The following is a 19,250-nucleotide window of genomic DNA, read 5'->3' on the forward strand; positions in this document are numbered from 1 at the left end:
TTACTACTACTACTACTATTACTATTACTGCTGTTTTATTACCTGTCAAGATCCTTGAGTTTGCAATCCTATCTTCTTTGCGGTTTACTGGAAAGAACCCAAGCCTGAGAGTCAGAGGATGTAATAATAACGATGGCATTTGTTAAGCACTTACTACGTGCAAAGCACTGTTCTAAGCGCTCGGGGATACAAGGTGATCAGGTTGTCCCACGTGGGGCTCACAGTCTTAATCCCCATTTTACAGATGAGGTAGCTGAGGCTCAGAGAAGTTCAGCGACTTGCCCAAGGTCACACAGCAGACATGTGGCGGAGCCAGGATTAGAACTCACGACCTCTGACTCCCAAGCCACACCCAAGCCACTTTCCATTGAGCCACGCTGCCGGCTCCGCCACCTGTCTGCTGTGTTACTTTGGGCAAGTTGCTTAACTTCTCTGTGCCTCAAGTTACCGCATCTGTAAAATGGGGATTAAAACTGTGAGACTGCCGTGGGACAATCTGATGACCTTGTATCTACCCCAGCGCCTAGAACAGTGCTCGGCACATATTAAGCACTTACCAAATACCATAATTATTATTATTATTATTATTATTCTGCAGTTGCAGTAGTAGTAATAGTAGTTAGAAGAAGTAGTAGCGAGAAGCAGAGAAGCAGCTTCTTCTGCTTCTTCTGCAAGAGAAGCAGTGTGGCTCAGTGGAAAGAGCATGAGCTTTGGAGTCAGAGGTCAGGGGTTCAAATCCTGGGTCCGCCAATTGTCAGCTATGTGACTTTGGGCAAGTCACTTCACTTCTCTGGGCCTCAGTTCCCTCATCTGTAAAATGGGGATTAAGACTGTGAGCCCCACATGGGACAACCGGATCACTTTGCATCCCCCCAGTGCTTAGAACAGTGCTTTGCACATAGTAAGTGCTTAACAAATACCATCATCATTATTCCTATTATTATTAGTAGTAGAGATATAGATGTTTGTTGAGTATATCCTGAGTGCAATGCACTGTGCTAAATGACTAGAAAATTGCAATAGAAGCACAAAATGTGTTTTCTAACCACATTTTTATATAAAATATATATATTTAATGTATAACTATAGTATAAAAGTATTTACATTGCAGTAGCAGCAGGAAACCCCTTTCAGGGTTGCAGCTAGAGAATTTCCAGTACTCTACCAGTCTCGACTATGGGAGGGAGGGTCAAGTAGAAGCATACCCATTCCATTCCTAGCTTGGACAGTAGGTACAGAGTGGAAGGCAAACTGCTACAAGTCAAAACTCACCTATGTTGGGCAGCGGCGGCATGGGAGAGAGTCGAGGATGGAACTCAAGTTTACTGCATGAAAGGAGGAAATGGTAAACCACTTCTGTACTTTTACCATGAAAACTCTCTGGATTCGCTACCAGAACAATTACAGATGGAGGTGGGGTATTCTGGGGGAGATGCATTCCATGGCGTTGCTATGGGTCGGAGATGATTCGACAGCATAAGACAAGCCGCAGGAAGGAGAAAGATCACATCCTGGAATATTCCAGGTTAAAATAACAGAAGAAATCTGAAGGAAAAAAATGAACAGTTGATTATTTGATTATGCACACAATCACCGAGGATGGATATAATTAGACCCATTGCTAGGGTGGTTGTCGGGTTGATATGACACAAAGTAGTAGCAACAATCCCAACTCAATTCAGCATCATATCAATCAATCAATCAATCAGTGGTATTTATTTAGTGCTTACTGTGTGCAGAGCACTGTCCTAAGCACTTCGGAGGGTACAATATAAAAGAGTTGATAGACACAATCTCTTGCCCTCAAGGATCTTACAGCTTAGAGGGAGCTTACAGTTGGCAAAGAAACCCCCCTCTAGACTGTAAACTCACTGTGGGCAGGGAACATGTCTACCAACTCCGTTATATTGTACTCTCCCAAGCGCTTAGTACAGTACTCTGCCCACCGTAAGTGCTAAATAAATGCCTTTGATCAATTGATTACTTGAGAAATGAAACATGAAAAATGAAACAGCTGTTCCATGAAGGAAGTGAGTCAATTTTTTTTAATGGTATTTGTTAAGTGGTTACTATTTGTCAAGCACTGTTCTAAGTGCTGGGGTAGATACAGGCTAATCAGGTGGGACACAGTCCCAATCTGACGTGAGGCTCAAAGTCAAGTAGAAAGGAGAGCAGGTACTGAATCCTCATTTTACAGTTGAGAAAACTGAAGACATAGATCCCGCTGTTAGGCAAAGTCCTCCAAAACAGTCAGATAAGATTTTGCAGAACGTTGGCAGGGGGATCTGTTATTGCTGGGGTCAAAAAAGAATGAGACTGTGCCAATGACATGACCGAGGTGAATGTCTGTGGCTCCTCTGAACCCAAATTTCCCTTACTCAAAGCAGGCAAGAAAATAAGCATCGTTCCCCTTCCATCAAAGCCCAAGGGAAGCCAGGCAGCGGTGCTAAAAGCAATGGAAAACATTGCTCCTCTTTTGTTTAATATTCACAGTGTGCTTAATAAATACTGTCATTATTAAGAAAGAGAAAGGCTGAGGGAACTTAGCAGAGCACAGAGGAGACTACTGGCACCAGGTAATGCCTTCATTTATTTTTTATGATACTTGTTAAATGCTTACTACACGCCAGGCACTGTTTTAAGGGCTGGGGTAGATGCAAGCAAATTAAGTTGGACACAGTCCACATCCCACATGGGGCTCACGGTCTTAATCCCCATTTTCCAGATGAGGTCACTGAGGCAAAGGGAAGTTAAGTGACTTGCCCAAGGTCACACGGCACACAAGTGATAGAGTAGGATTAGAATCCACGTCCTTCTAACTCCCAAGCCTGTGCTCTTTTCTACTAGGCCACTCTGATTCCCTTCCTAAGCCTGTTGTGGGCAGGGATCGTGTCTACCACCTCTGTTATATTGTACTCTCCCAAGTGCTCTGCACACTGTAAGCACTGAATAAATATGATTGATTGATTTATTGGTAGATGTATCAGGCCACCAGAAATCCTCTTCCTACGATTAATTCATTTTAGTGATTACCTCACATTCTAGTCTATAAGCTCCGGGTCCTGTTAATTCCACTGGTTTTTTTTTTGGCATTTGTTAAGTGCTTACTATGTGCAAAGCACTGTTCTAAGTGCTGGGGAGGATACAGGGTGATCAGGTTGTCCCATGTTGGGCTCACAGTCTTAATCCCCATTTTACAGATGAGGTAACTGAGGCCCAGAGAAGTTAAGTGACTTGCCCAAGATCACACAGCAGACATGTGGTGGAGTCGGGATTCGAACCCATAACCTCTGACTCCAAAGCCCGGGCTCTTTCCACTGAGCCACGCTGCTTCTCACTGTTCTTTCCCAAGCTCTTAGTAAAGTGCTCAACATACACTAGGAGCTCAGCAGTGAGGCTTAGTGAAAAGAGCACGGGCTTGGGAGTCAGAGGACGTGGGTTCTAATCCAACCCCTGCCACTTGTCTGCTGTGTGACCTTGGGTAAGTCACTTAACTTCTCTATGCCTCAGCTACCTCATCTGTAAAAAATGGGGATTAAAAGCGTGAGCCCCGTGTGTGATAACCTGATTACCCTGTATCGACCCTGGCACTTAGAACAGTGCTTAGCATATAGTAAGCGCTTAACAAATACCATCACTATTGTTATTAATAATAAATACTATGGATCGACTGACTGGGTATTCAGATATTTAGCGAGTCTTCAGGCCACTTAGACGAATCATATTATGAATTAATATCTACACATTATGTATTATAAATTATTTATTTTTATTAATGTCCGTCTCCCCCTCTAGACGGTAAGCTTCACGTGGGCAGGGAACGTGTCTATAACTTTGTTGCTTTGCCCTCTCCCAAGCTCTTAGTACAGTGCTCTGTATACAGCATGCGCTCCGTAAATACCATTGATTGATGGATGAAGCGCTCAGTAAATACCATTGATGATGATGATAATGATGATGATGATGATGACTTTAGAAGCAACTTGTACTAACCAGAAGGTGTCAGGATGGTCTCAGTGTTTTTTCCTTTTTTCCTTTCTTTTAACCAAGAGTCCATTCTGAACTCACTAGGGGTCGCAGCCTCCAAGCAAGAGGGGGCTTGGAAAAAAGGGGCTCCTTCCCAAGCCAAAGATATGGATTTGCGCTGCAGTGTGATTAACCCCTTCTATTAATGAGTGTAAGTTCGTTGTATACACTCTGTTGTATTTTCTCAAGTGTTCAGAACAATCCATAGTGAGTGCTGTGTGCAGAGTTGCGTACAAAGGGTTTGGGGGAGTACAACATAACCGAGTTGATGACTATGTTCCCTGCCCACAACGAACTTACAGTCTAGAGGGGGAACAAACATTAATTTAAACGAATAAATGAAAGATGTGTACATAAGTGCTGAGGGGCTGAGGGATAAGTGAAGAAACAGTGCAAATCCAAGTCCAGCGGCAAAGCAGATGGGATCAATATCATCATCATCATCGTCAATCGTATTTATTGAGCGCTTACTGTGTGCACAGCACTGTACTAAGCACTTGGGAAGTACAAGTTGGCAACATATAGAGACAGTCCCAACCCAACAGTGGGCTCACAGACTAAAAGGGGGAGAATAGATAATCAATGGTATTTACTGAGCACCTACTATGTACAGAGCATTGCACTAAGCATTTGGGAGAGTACAGTATAACAGAAATTAGCAGACGCATTCCCTGCACAACTTGATAATAATTCTGACAATAGATTTCAAACCACTTCTCACTTTTATTCCTCAGTTAATTTGTTGTGGTATTTATTAAGCATATACTATGTGCCAAGTGCCAAACTGTGCTGAACACTGGGGTGGATGCAAAAATACTTACAGTCTAGATGGGGGAGACAGACATTAATATAAGTAAATAAGTAATTTATAATACATCATTTTAAGATATACACATAAGTGCTGTGGGATTGGTGTCGAGGGTGGGGCAAATATCGAAAGCCTAAAGGTCACAGATCCAAGATGAGATCGAAGGGAGAGTGAGCTGAGGAAAAGAAGGCTTAATAAGGGAAGGCCTCTTGGAGGAGATGTGACCTTAAAAATGCTTTGAAGGTGGGGAGAGTGGTTTTCTGGTGTATATGGAGGGGGAGAGAGTTCCAGATTAGGAGTAGGATACAGGAAAGGGGTCAGCAGGGAGATAGAGGAGATCAGGGCACAGTGAGTAAGATGGGGCTAGAGGAGCGGAGTGTGTAGGAGATCAGTCAGGTGAGGAAGGATTGGGTGAGCTGATTGAGTGCTTTAAAGCCATCGTAAAAAGCTTCTCTTTGATGCGTTGGTGGATGGGCAACCACTGGAGGTTCTTGAAGAGTGGGGAGACATGGACTGAACGTTTTTGTTAAAAAATGATCCATGCAGCCAAGTGAAGTATGAACTGGAATGGGGAGAAATGGGAGCCTGGGAGGACAGCAAGGAGGCAGTTTTAGTAGTCAGCTTGGGATAGGATAAGTGCTTGCATCAATGTGGTAACAGTTTGACTGCAGAGGAAAGGACAGATTTTACTGATGTTGTAAGGTTGAACTGACAGGATCTGGTGATGGATTGAATATGTGGGTTGAAAGAGAGCAGAGTTGAGAATAATGTTGAGGTTATGGGCTTGTGAGACAGGGAGAATGGTGGTGCTGTCTACAGTGATGAGGAAGTCAAGTGGAGGGCAGTGTTTGGGTGGGGAGATGAGGAATTCTGTTTTGGACCTGTTAAATTTGAGACATCAATGGGTCTACAGATAGAAATGCCCCGAAGGCAAGAGGAAATGTGAGACTATGGAAAAGGAGAAAGATCAGGCTTGGAGATGTAGATTTGGGAATCATCCACATAAATATGATAATTGAAGCCATGGGAGTGAATGAGTTCTTCAAGGGAGTGGTTGTAGATGGAGAATAGCTGAATAGCGTGGCCTGTGGAAAGAGGACAAGCCTGGGAGTCAGAATGATCTGGATTCTAATCCTGTCTCTGCCACTTGTCTGCTTTGTGAGTTTGGACAACTCACATAACTTCTCTGAGCCTCATTTACCTCATCTGAAAATGGGGATTAAGACTATAAGCCCCACGTGGGACAGGAACTGTGTCCAACTGGATTTGCCTATATGTATCCAAATGCTTTGTATAGTACCTGGAACAAAGTAAGTGCTTAACAAATACCACAGTTTTCATTATTATTACGATTGATTGATTGGGGCAACTTGCAAATCTGAAGCCATTTCTCTAGGTGAAAGTCCGAGAAGTTTGCCTCCAGGTTCTATTTATGTAGTCGCTATTTATGTAATTGCTCACCTTTGCTTTTATCATCTGAGCTAGGCTTTCACTTTTACCGATTGTGATTGTCAATACATCCGCTTATGAGATCCATGAGTTGGGGCTGTGTCTTTTATTTTTATTGAACTCTCTTGAGGGATTCTGCACATGTTGGATTTTCAAAATGCCAGTGACGATGTCAAAGATGAAATCTGGACACTGGTTAAAGGACTCATTCAGGATGGATGAGGGAGGCTAGGTCTCCAACCAACTGCTTCAGAGTTCAGATGGGTACAGAGGGTATATTTGGCATACTCATATGTTTACCCTTTGAAATTGTCTCATGTTTCAGATCTGTGGATTTCTATTAGTTTCAGCACAGCCTGCCAGATGTGGTCTTGAGTTGATGGAGCGAGGCAGACAGTCCACGTTTAGGAACCTTATAATGATGATGAAGATGATAGTAATAATACTTGTTAAGTACTCTGTGGCAAGCATGGTACTAAATACTGGGGTAGATGGTAATAATAATATGAATTCATTCATTCAATCATATTTATTGAGCGCTTACCATGTGCGGAGCACTGTACTAAGTGCTTGGGAGAGTATTTGCTAAGTGCTTACTATATGCCAAGCACTGTACTAAATGCTGAGGTAGATAAAAGATAATCAGGTCTCACAAAGGGCTTACAGTCTAAGTAGAAGGGAGAGCAGGTACCGAATCAACCATTTTACAGATGGAGAACTGAGGCATAGAGGAATTAAGTGACTTGCCCAGGGTCACACAATCAGCAACTGGCAGAGCCAGAATTAGAACCCAGGTCCTCTGACTCAGAAGCCTGTGCTCTTTCTATTATGCCACACTTCTTTTCCTAACTGAAAAGACCGATTGGTTCTGAGATAGGGCAGCCCAGTTATCCAGGATGGTAATAATGCTACTACTACTACTTACAGTGATAGTTGCGATATTTGTTAAGGACTTACTATGTGCCAAGCACTGTACTAAGCACTGGGGTAGATACAAGATAATCATGTCAGGCACACTTCTTGTCCCACACAGTATTTGTAGTCTAAATCGAAAGGAGAACAATCAGTCATTCAATAAATGGTATTAATTGAGAGCTTACTGTAGATAGACCACTGTACTAAGCACTCGGGAGAGTACAGTACAATAGAGTTGGTAGCCACAATCCCTTCCCACAAGAATCTTACGGTTTAGAAGGTATTTGATTCCCATTTTACAGATGAGAAAACTGAGGCACAGAGAAGTGGAGTGACTTTCCTAAGGACACACGGCAGGCAGGCTTTGGGGGCAGTAGATGACTTACTAATATCTGGTGTGAGTGGTAGAGGCAGATGTTATGGGCTTCAAAGGAAGGGATAGAGAGGGATGCAAGAGGTGGGATGGTGTGAAAATGGCTTTGGAGAGCAAGAAGGAAGCCAACTCCTCCCCCTTTTCCAGAGAGTCTAGAGGAGCCAAAGAAGTTGAGACACCCCTCCCCGCCCCACCCCGAGAGAGAGCAGCAGGGGAGATCGTGACATCCAGGGAGAGCCAGGTTTCAGTGATGGTGAAGGGGAGCAGTGACTGGATCGGGAACTTGGTCAGTGACGAAGGAAAGCTTTCCCATAATGGAGCATGGGTTCCATAGGCCACACTTGGTTGAAGCTGCGGGGAGAGGAGGTGGCGTGGAAAGTCCAAATGTAGATTGGCTTTAGGAGAAATGGTTGTCTGTAATTGATTCTAGATCGTTAGATGTGTGTGGATGTGAGTATATGTGACCACACGTGGGTGTGGATGTGAGTCTGTGTGTCAGTGTAGAGGGGTGCATGTGAATGTGGAGTGTTTGATCAGTCAATCAATCAATCAGTGGTTTATTGAGGGCTTACTGTGTGCAGAGCCCCATACTAAGCATTTGGGAGAAGACAATATTATAGAGTTAGAAGATACTAACCCTACCCTTGAAGAGCTCACAGGTGTGGATGTGTATGAGTATCGATGTGTGTGTGCATGGGTGGGTAGAGTCTAATAAGATGAAACAGCAACCTAACTGCTTCCTGCAGGCAGGCAGCCCTGACTTTAATGCAACCCAGCTCAGAAGCCTCTGTCTTTCTGGGTAGGCTAGTGATGAGATGGGCAAAGTGGGGAGGACCAGGATGAGGAAACGGGAAACTCTGCTGGCTCTTAGTTTGCCGACAACAAAAGTGCGTTGTTGCCCTCACCCCCTGCACTCTGATCCCCTCGCAGTCTGCCCCGCTCCCTCTGCCCGCACCCACCATCCCACAGCTCCACTCCATTTTCCCTTGGCTTTTCCCCGGGCAGCTGGGAGTCCAAACACGAACACCTCTGGAGCCTCACAGTGGGGAGGCTGCTGCTCAAGTCTTCCTCCTGAGCTTACTGGAGTGTCCATAGCTGGGCAGCAGCCCAGACCCCCAGCGCCCACCCGAGAGGAAACAAGGGGGATAATACTTAATTAACCCCGCCTCAATGCAGCTCCACCTCCTGCCTGCTCATCCCAGTCTCACTCAAGGGCTAATTTGAAACTATTTTTTTAAATAGTTAACTGAAGTGCAATTGTGAAGTGCTAACCAAGTACCAAGCACTGTACTTGAAGCGCTGGGGTAGGTACAAGGCTGTCAGGTTGGACACAGTCCCTGTCCCGCATGGGACTCACAGTCTTAGTCCTTAGTTTACAGATGAGGGAACTGAGGCACAGAGAAGTGACATGCCCAAGGTCACATATCAGGCAAGGAGTGGAGCAGGGACTACAACCCAGGTCCTTCTGATTCCCAGGCCCGTTCTCTATCCGCTATTTTTGTGTATATATTATATATATATATATATATATACATAGTTATATAAATATACATATATAAACATATGCATTATATATACATATATTTTATTTTTATATGTGTATATCTATGATTCTATTTATCTATAATGATGCCCATTTACTCGTTTTGATGTCTGTCTCCCCTCCTCTAGACTGTAAGCCGGTTTGTGGGCAGGGATTGTCTCTATTGCTGTATTGTACTTTCTTAGCGCCTAGTACAGTGCTCTGCACATGGTAAGTACTCAATAAATATGATTGAATAAATGAATGAATTTTTTATGTCAGTTTCCCTCCCTCTCGGTCCCCCCAATCTGGCCTGTCTGTAGTGTCCCCGATGAGCAGGCTCACACCTCTCTCTCTTTCAGGCAGATTTTAGGACAGGAGCCTAGGAGCTGCTGAGCCCCGGCCAGCCTGGTTGGAGAGTGGCCCCAGCCGTCTGCGGGAACCCTGGGCCCTCGCCTCCCAGCGCCAAACAGGACAGGTGCTTGGGACTGCATCCTCTCCGGGACTCCATTAGGTGGGATCTGCCTTCAGGGAATCAATCAATCAATCAATCAATGGTATTTATTGAGCGCTTACTGTGTGCAGAGCACCGTACTAAGCACTTGGGAAGTACAAGTTGGCAACATACAGAGACGGTCCCTACCCAACAGTGGGCTCACAGTCTAGAAGGGGGAGACAGAGAACAAAACCAAACATATTAACAAAATAAAATAAATAGAATAGATATGTACAAGTAAAATACATAAATAGAATAATAAATATGTACAAACATATATACATATATACAGGTGAAGGTTTGGAACTTCATGGAAAGAGCATAGGATTGGGAACCCGGACTCAATAGCTGCTCCCAGCTTTGCTACTGGCACACTGTGTGACCCAGGGCAAGTTGCTTAACCTCTCTGAGCATCAGTTTCCTCATCTGTAGAAGGGGGATAAGATAACTGCCTTACCTACCTTTTAGACTGTGAATTATGTATGGAATGAGGACTGTGTCTCACCTGATTACCTTAAATCTGCCCCAGAACATGGCTCAGTGTGATAGATACCATAACCATAATTATTATTTTAAGGCTCAGTCCTTAGGAGTAAGAATATCTCATATTAGAAACCAGAGTCTCCCCACTTTCTGAGATGGTTTAAGGGGCAGCCTGCCTGGAGATAGGGGTGTAATAATCATAATGACAATTATAATATGGAACTTGTTAAGCACTTACTATGTGTCAAGCACTGTTCTAAGCCCTGGGCTAGATTCAAGAAAATCAGATTGGACATAGTTCCTGTCCCACATAGGGCTCATAGTCTTAATCCCCATTTTACAGATGAGGGAACTGGGGTGCAGAGAAGTGAAGTGACTTGCCCAAGGTCACACAGCAGACAAGTGGTGGAGTCAGGATTAGAACCCAGGTCCCAGGCCAGGGCTCTACCCGACTAAGCCACACCGCTTCACCCAGATGGGTGACCTTCACAGGAAGCCCTCAGGGAAGGAAAATGACCGTGATTAATGACCCTGATTTGGGCATCAGGCCTTCAGTTTCAAGACCTGGTCCTTGTCACCTGTGACCAGGGAGTTTGGCAAGGTCTGGTGTTCCGACCTCTGGGGGAGGCACAGCTGAGGGGTCAGAGTGGATGGTAATAATAATAATAATGATGGTATTTGTTAAGCGCTCACTATGTACAAAGCACTGTTCTAAGCGCTGGTACCCCAGGGAAACCTGGCACCCCATGTGCCAGAGTGGCAGGTCAACTCCTGGCATGAATTTCAGAGCCAGGGCTACTCCACTGGCTCCAAGGCCCTGAAACAGCCTCAGGACCCTCTCCCACCTCCAGGCTGAGCCCCCCTGCCCATGACCTGTCCTGGGGGGCAGGGACGCCCAGCCTGAAAGGACCGTGCTACTCCACTGCAGGTGGAGGCCGGGCGGTTAGGATTGGTGAAACAGAGAGGGTCCTGGCTGCTGCTGAGGGGTGGGGGAGGGCGCCAGGAGACAGAAAGTGCTCAGGAGGGGCCCGCCTGGGGAGCAGCTCCAGCCAATCACAGTCCCAACAACTACCCACTCTGCTGGGGGCAGTGGCTAGAACATCCCTGCACCCTGTGGCTACACTGAGGGCACACTTCGAGACCAGCACTGACCCTTCGAGGTGGGGCGCGGCCCGGCCAGAGGAAGCGGCCAGTGGCTGCCCACCCCCTCCTCTTCTCTCCTCTCCGCTCCTTCCAAGTCCGCCCTTCTGCTCTCTGAGAGCCCAGGAGCCCCTTGTGCAGCTCACTAGCAGGAAGAGGGACAAGAGTGGCTTTTCTTTAAACATTTGGCCCCAGAGAATAAACAGAGCTGGTGGCTGAGATAAAAAAAGAACAGTATTCGAAATCCCTTCTGACTGTGAGCTAGTAGACTCAGGCCCAGAGCTGGCAGGGGTGAGCCCACAGCAGGATTTCCAGCTCACTGGGTGTGGGGGTGGTTCACGGGGAGGGGAGAAGGGGGCAGAGACTCACCCAGCCACTGGAACCAGGAGTGGGTGCAGCTGGGCAACTGGGCAGCAGGGCAATCTCCTGCCCAAAAGCCTCTGGGAACCAAGTCAATTGCTCTCAGGTTGTGGCCCCGAGGGTCTCTGGTAGCTGTTTATTTCTCTTTTCCCTTCTTTCTCTTCCAACACTCTCTCTAGTTTTGGAAGGGAGAAGGAGGGAAGAGTAGGGGATGGAGGAGGGGAAAGTGGTTCAGGAGCAGGATTTCTGAACCCGTTCTCTTCTTACCTTTCTGGCCATTTAAGATCCTTGAGGGCAGGGTCTGTGTCTACAGATGCTGTCGTATTGTACTCTCAGTCTCCTCCCACAGGTCTTCTTCCCACTCCTTATCTGTGGAGATCCCTCAAGATTCTGTTCTTGGTTTACCCTAACTCCTGCAGAGAGCTCATCTGCTTCCACGGCTTCAAACCATATTTCTATGTGGATGACTCTCCAGTCTTATCTCACCAGCCCTGACCTCTCTTCTTCTCTACACTCTCACATTTCCTCCTGCCTCCAGGATGTCTCTCTATGGCTGGCCTGTCAGTACCTCAAGCTCAGTAGGTTCAAAACCGAACTCCTCATCTTTCTCTCCAAATCCCCTTGTCTACCTCATCTTGCCTTCACTGTTGACACCCCCCCATGATTCTTTCTGTCTCTCAAGTAAGTCCTCAACTGTGGCATTTTCCTTTTTCCTTGGCTCCTCCCTTCCTTTCAACCCCGACATCCAGTCCGTAGCCACATTTTATTGATTTTTCCTTCACAACATTTCCAGAATCAGCCTCTTCTTCTTCATCCATGAGACCATCAAGCTGAACTAGGCACTTGTGGTTTATTGGCAGGACTACTGCACTAGCCTCCTCGCTGACCTCCCTGACTCCAGTCTCTCTTCTCTCCATCCTTTACTTCACTCGGCTGTCCTGATTTTTCTAAAATCTCATATTGCACCCATCTTCCCACTCCTCAAAAACCTCCAATGATTACCTCTTCACATCAAGCTTCTAGACTGTGAGCCCGTTTCTAGACTGTGAGCCTGTTGTTGGGTAGGGACCGTCTCTACATGTTGCCAACTTGTACTTCCCAAGCGCTTAGCACAGTGCTCTGCACCCAGTAAGTGCTCAATAAATACGATTGAATGAATGAATGAATCAAGCAGAAACTCCTGATAATTGGTTTTAATCAATACCCAGTAATGAGTGCCTATTCTGTGCAAGGTAATAATAATGGTGGTATTTAAATGCTTACTATATGCCAAATGCTGTACTAAGTACTTGGGTAGGTTGTCCCACCTGGGGTTCTCAGTTTAAGAAGAAAGACAGCCTTTCCGGTCACAGAACAAAGAAAAAAAATGTCTAAGACCTGTGCTGACACATCTTATTGGGGCCGAGGCCAAAGCACCTAAGACTTGAACGAGGATGGCATGCTGAGGGGGGCCAGACTCCTTGAAACTCCTCTGTCGTGGGACTATCTTCAGGAAACTTGGGGAAGCCAGTCAGATTGATGAGAGAACTGAAGCACAGAGAAATAAAGTGACTTGCCCAAGGTCACACAGCGGACAAGTGGTGGAGTTGGAATTAGAACCCATGACCTTCTGATTCCCAGGCCCGGGCTCTTTCCACTAAGCCATGCTGCTTCGGTGAGCGTCTCCTCCAGGAGCGCTGGCTGGGTGGGTTGGGACCGGGGGGACTCTGCGATGGCTGCAGTTCTCCATGACAGTGGTAGTGCTAGGTGGTGCGGGGCCCTCGTCCTGGCAGCGGCCTCCCTCTTCCGCGATGTCCCGCAGGCTCAGCCTGTTCCGCTCTTTAAACTCACTGCTGATTTCCAGGAGGAGGCGGACCCCCACAAGGTCAATCTGCGGGTGGGAGCCCAGCCCAGCTTGCACACTTGGCTCCTCTGCTACTAACCTCCTCACTGGGCCTCGTTCTCGCCTGTTCCGCTGTCGACCCCTGGCCCTCGTCCTACCTCTGGCCTGGAATGCCCTCCCTCCTCACATCTGCCAAGCTAGCTCTCTTCCCCCTTTCAAAGCCCTACTGAGAGCTCACCTCCTCCAGTAGGCCTTCCCAGACTGAGCCCCCCTTTTCCACTGCTCTGTGGCTCAGTGGAAAGAGCACAGGCTTTGGAGTCGGAGGTCATAGGTTCAAATCCCGACTCTACCAATTGCCAGCTGTGTGACATTGGGCAAGTCACTTAACTTCTCTGCGCCTCAGTTACCTCATCTGTAAAATGGGGACGAAGACTGTGAGCCCCCCGTGGGACAACCTGATCATCTTGTAACCTCTCCAGCGCTTAGAACAGTGCTTGGCACATAGTAAACGCTTAATAAATGCTATTATTATTATTATTCTATTTATTTTATTAATGATGTGTATAAATCTATAATTCTATTTATCTATTTTGATGTAATTCATGTTGTTTTGTTTTGTTGTCTGTCTCCCCCTTCTAGACTGCGAGCCCGTTGTTGGGTAGGGATTGTCTCTATCTGTTGCCGAATTGTACTTTCCAAGTGCTTAGTACACTGTGCACACAGTAAGCGCTCAATAAACATGAATGAATGAATGAATGAATGAATGAATGAATGAATAAATAAATGAATGAAGAGAGACCAGAACTAAGCATGTGATCACTTCCCCTGTAAGCTTGAAGGGAAGGCAGGCACTAAAATAAACTACTAGTGGTTGACATGCAGAATTTAAAGGTATGCATAAGTGGTAAGGTAGTGAGGGGGTTATATGTGGCCTAGTGGGTAGAGCATGGGACTGGGAGTCAGAAGGACCTGGGTTCTAATCCTGACTCCATCACTTGTCTGCCGTATGATCTTGGACAAATCACTTTTCTGTGCCTCAGGGACCACCTCTGTAAAATGGGGATTAAGACTATGAGCCCCCTATGGGGCAGGGACTGTGTCCAGTCTGGTCAGCTCTGGACAGCACATATCTATCCCAGTGCTTAGTACAGTGCCTGGCACATAGTAAGCACTTAAGAAATTCCATTTTTAAAAAAAGTGCTTAAATGACCTGGGAGTGCTGAAGTACTCTACCAGTTTTCTCCCTCCTTCTTTACCCACTCTTCTGTCCCACTCCACCCAGTTCTCAATATTTGTTCCTCTCACGAACACCTAGTCACCGAGCCCTTGTTCTTTTCTCTCCCACCTCTGACCTCTTGCTAGCACCTTCTCCCCATCCCGAAACCCCCCATCTCTTCACATTTGGGAGATTACAGCTTTTCCCATCCTCACAGCCCTTCTGAGATTTCATCTCTCTCAGATTTTCTGGGAAGCACTCTGTTATCTTTAAACCTCCCAATTGCCATCTAAGCACTTGCTCCCGCAACTCCAAGATTAGTTTACAGCAATCAATGAATCAATCAATCAATCAATCGTATTTATTGAGCGCTTACTATGTGCAGAGCACTGTACTAAGCGGTTGGGAAGTACACATTGGCAACACATAGAGACAGTCCCTACCCAACAGTGGGCTCACAGTCTAAAAGGGGGAGACAGAGAACAAAACCAAACATACCAACAAAATAAAATAAATAGGATAGAAATGTACAAGTAAAATAAATAAATAAATAAATAAATAGAGTAATAAATATGTGCAACCATATATACATATATACAGGTGCTGTGGGGAAGGGAAGGAGGTAAGATGGGGGGATGGAGAGGGGGACGAGGGGGAGAGGAAGGAAGGGGCTCAGTCTGGGAAGGCCTCCTGGAGGAGGTGAACTCTCAGCAGGGCCTTGAAGGGAGGAAGAGAGCTAGAATTGTAAGAGAGCTAGAGAAATGAATGGTATTTATTGAGCACTTACTGCGGGCAGAGCACTGTTTTAAGCACTTTGGAGGGTACAGTACAACAGAGGTGGTAGACACGTTCCCTGCCCACAAGGAACTCACAAATTTGGCCGGAGAGACAGTCATTAACGGATTTGTGCATAGGTGTGGGGCAAGGTGGGGTGAAAATCAAGAGCTTAAAGGATACAAAGCCAAGTGCATAGGCAGCCCAGAAGGGAGAGGGAGTATGAGAAATGAGGGCTTAGGCGAGGAAGGCTTCTTGCGGGGAAGGCCTCTTGGAGAAGATGTGATTTTAATAAGATTTTGTTGGGGGTGAGAGTGGTCGTCTGTCGTATATGAGGGGGTGGAAGAGGGATTTCCAGACCAGAGGGAGGGCTGGGCAAGAGGTCGACAAGACTGAAGGTTCCTTTAAAAGAGTGAAGTATGCAGCCTGGCTTGTAGTAGGAAATCAGTGAGGTAAGGAGAGAGCTGGTTGAGGGCTTTATTGTCTATTACTTCCCCTATCTGTAATTTATCTAAAGTGTCTGTCTTCCCCTGCTAGATCGTAAATTCCTTGAGGGCAGGAATTGCATCTTTCAACTCCTTTGTACTCTCCCAAGCACTAAGTAGAGTGGTTCTGCATAGAGTAGCAGAGCTCAATGAATGGGATTGTTTGACTGAAGTGGGGTGGGGAGGGGGAAGTGGGGAGAGGGAAAGGAAATGGGGAGGGAGAGGTTGAGGCGGTAAGGAAGGCCTAAATGTACTTATATTGAACATATTACATTGGGTTATATTGTACTCTGCCAAGTAGTTATATGTGCATGCATTCTTAGGGCTGAGGGAGGGGTGAATGAAGGGTAAAGTTTAAATCCGTGAACTCAGCCCAAGACATCCAGAGAATATGATCAATTCTCAATGAGAATGGAAGCAGGGACTTTGCTTCAACCCTTACACAGTGCTTGGCCAAGGTAGTGGCTTTCATGAAGATGATGATAGTGATGAAGCTGATGATTATCCCTTTGTTAGCTTACCCAGGTCCTTTGCTTCCCCTCTGCATCCCCCAGCTGCCAACTTTTCACCCTTCTGGTGAAGGGTGGGCAGAAGAAATAAGACAAATTGAAACTCAAACCAGTCCTTTTTGCATCTTTGTGAGCGGTTCTCCTGAAAGCCATGAGGAAGGTGGGCAAGTCATTTACCCTCAGTTTCCTCTTCAGGAAAATGGGGAAATTAATACCTGCCTCTCCCTACCTCACAGGGATGTTTTCCGGATAAAATGAGGCAATCGATGTGAAAGTGCTTTGGAACAATAAACAATCCAAGGAATTATTTCAGTTATCCCATCCCTCCAAATCAATCAATAATATTTATTTATTCATTCAATTGTATAATAATAATAATGTTGGTATTTGTTAAGCACTTACTAGGTGCCAAGCACTGTTCTAAGCACTGGGGTAGATACAAGGTAATCAGGCTGTCCCAGGTAGGGCTCACAGTCTTCATCCCCATTTTACAGATGAGGTAACCGAGGCACAGAGAAGTTAAGTGACTTGCCCAAGGTCACACAGCTGACAAACAGCAGACCCAGGATTATAACCCATGACCTCTGACTCCCAAGCCCGGGCTCTTCCCACTGTGCCACGCTGCTTCTCTTCATTTGTTAAGTTGTATTTATTGAGTGCTTTTGGTGTGCAGAGCACTGTACTATGTGCTTGGAAAGTATTTTACTTGTACATATCTATTCTATTTATTTTATTTTGTTAGTATGTTTGGTTTTGTTTTCTGTCTCCCCCTTTTAGACTGTGAGCCCACTGTTGGGCAGGGACTGTCTCTATATGTTGCCAATTTGTACTTCCCAAGCGCTTAGTACAGTGCTCTGCACACAGTAAGCGCTCAATAAATATGATTGATGATAAAGAGAGACAATCCCTGCCCACAGCAGGAGTGCTTACTGTGTGTGAAGCACTGAACTAGGTGCTTAGGACAGTATAATACAATAGATGTTGTATTATACATTAATATTATACATTAGTACAGTGCTCTGCACATAGTAAGTGCTCAATAAATACGATTGATGAATAGACATAATCCCTGCCCTCTAAGGAGCTTGCAGTTTAGAGGTATTTGTCAAGTGCTTACTGTCTACCAGGCACTGTACTAAGCGCTGGTGTGGGTACAAGCAAATCGGATTGGGCACAGTCCCTGTCCCACATGGGACTCACAGTCTCAACCCCCATTTCACAGACACGGTAACTGAAGCACAGAGAATAACAATAGTAATACTAATGGTATTTGTTAAGCACTTACTATGTGCCAGGCACTGTGCTAAGCACCGGGGCGGATACAAGCAAATTGGGTTGGACCCAGTCCCTGCCTCTCGTGGGGCTCACGTTCTCAATCCCCATTTTACAGAGGAAATAACCGAGGCACAGAGAAGTAAAGTGATTTGCCCAAGGTCACACAGCAGACAATTGGTGGAGCCAGGATTAGAACCCATGACCTTCTGACTCCTGGGACCTTGCTCTGTCCACTATACCATGCTGCTTTTCCAACAGATGATTAAGTGGGCTGACCAGATTTAATGGGGTGCTCCCTTTCCCATTTCACCTCCAGGGCACAGCGCTTGAAATATAGTAAGTGTTTCCTAACTGATTCGGTGAGTTTCTGGACACTTGGGCCTGGGAGTCTTTATGGCCAGGAGAAGGGGAAGTTGGATGCCAGCTGTTTAGGTTCACCCTCCTCCTGGGCTGCCCTATTCGGTGGCCTTTTCAACACCCAGAGGCCTGGCAAACCAGCTCCTCTGCGGTCAAACCTTTTCCACCCAGGGAAAGCAGAGCTGGTGTCTTTGGCAACCTCATAACAACCAAAGGCAGTCCTATTTTTAATTACAGACCCTGGAGGCACACAAACACAGGCTCTGGATATACTCACCCTCCCTCTGGCACAGAACAGCTTCCCACAGATACCCACTCGCTCCCATTTAGAATGAACAGCGACTCCTCCTCACACCAACAAGGTTCTGGGTGAACTCTCTGCCCTGAAGTTTCCCCTCCTGCTCTGATCTATTCCAATCAATCAATCAGTGGTAATTATTGAGCACTTACTAGGGGCAGCACACTACACTAAGTGCTTAGAAGAGTAAAATAAACAGAATTAGCAGACACTTTCCCTGCCCATAAGGATCCTCTAGACTGTTACCTCCTCGTGGGCAGGGAACGGGTCTGCTAATTCTGTTGTACTGTGCCCTCCCGAGGGCTTAGTACTGTGGCCTGCACAGAGTAAGCGCTCAGTAAATACCATCGATTGGTTTATCGATTGATTGATCTTTCCATTGGTAAGAACAGAGGGGTCTGCTTGCTGCAGAGGGTCCCTGGACCTTCACCCCTTCTGAGGAGGGCAGAAGGGGGCTTCCTTTGCAGACAAAACCACCCCAACTCTCTTCCATTCCTAACTCACTTCAAAACTCAAAAAGGCCCTTGCAAAAAACCAGGAGGGTCTGGGGCATCCCCGTCTCTTCTCAAAACCCACAAGGGGGTCCAAGGACTTGCTGCAGCCGGAGACCCCCGGGCCCCTCTGGGGGTGTGTGCACACCCCCACCACCATCGGCTACTACAGTGGGCGGGAAAGGGAAAGATGCTGGGCTCCATGTTGCGGTGGATGGCGGGATCCCATGGCTTGGAATTTTTCCTATGATGTGAAGAAGGTGGGCGAAACAAGGGCTGAGTCTTTAAGATGCAACTGCCCCACCCACCCCCGAATGCCAGCTCCTCTGCCTTTGCCTCTGAGACAGCTCTTGAAATGTAAGCTCATTCTGGGCAGGGAATGTGTCTGTTTACTCATTCAGTCGTATTTATTGAGTGCTTACTGTGTGCAGAGCACTGTACTAAGTGCTTG

At 46.3% G+C, this 19,250-nt stretch overlaps 1 protein-coding gene across 1 annotated transcript in view; it reads right to left on the reverse strand.

Moving 5' to 3' along the window:
• Nucleotides 1-18,959, reverse strand: part of ADAMTS8 (ADAM metallopeptidase with thrombospondin type 1 motif 8) — a 59,153-nt gene extending 40,194 nt beyond the window's left edge. The window contains exons 1-2 of the mRNA XM_038754342.1: nt 18,885-18,959; nt 13,278-13,442 (exon numbers count right to left, since the gene is read on the reverse strand). Of these exons, the coding sequence (XP_038610270.1) occupies nt 13,278-13,442; nt 18,885-18,959 (240 nt within the window). The remainder of the gene's footprint in view (nt 1-13,277; nt 13,443-18,884) is intronic.
• Between the last annotated feature and the right edge of the window lie 291 nt (nt 18,960-19,250).

Source organism: Tachyglossus aculeatus, chromosome 11 (assembly GCF_015852505.1).
Source record: "Tachyglossus aculeatus isolate mTacAcu1 chromosome 11, mTacAcu1.pri, whole genome shotgun sequence".
In the NCBI taxonomy this organism is placed as follows: Eukaryota; Metazoa; Chordata; class Mammalia; order Monotremata; family Tachyglossidae; genus Tachyglossus; species Tachyglossus aculeatus.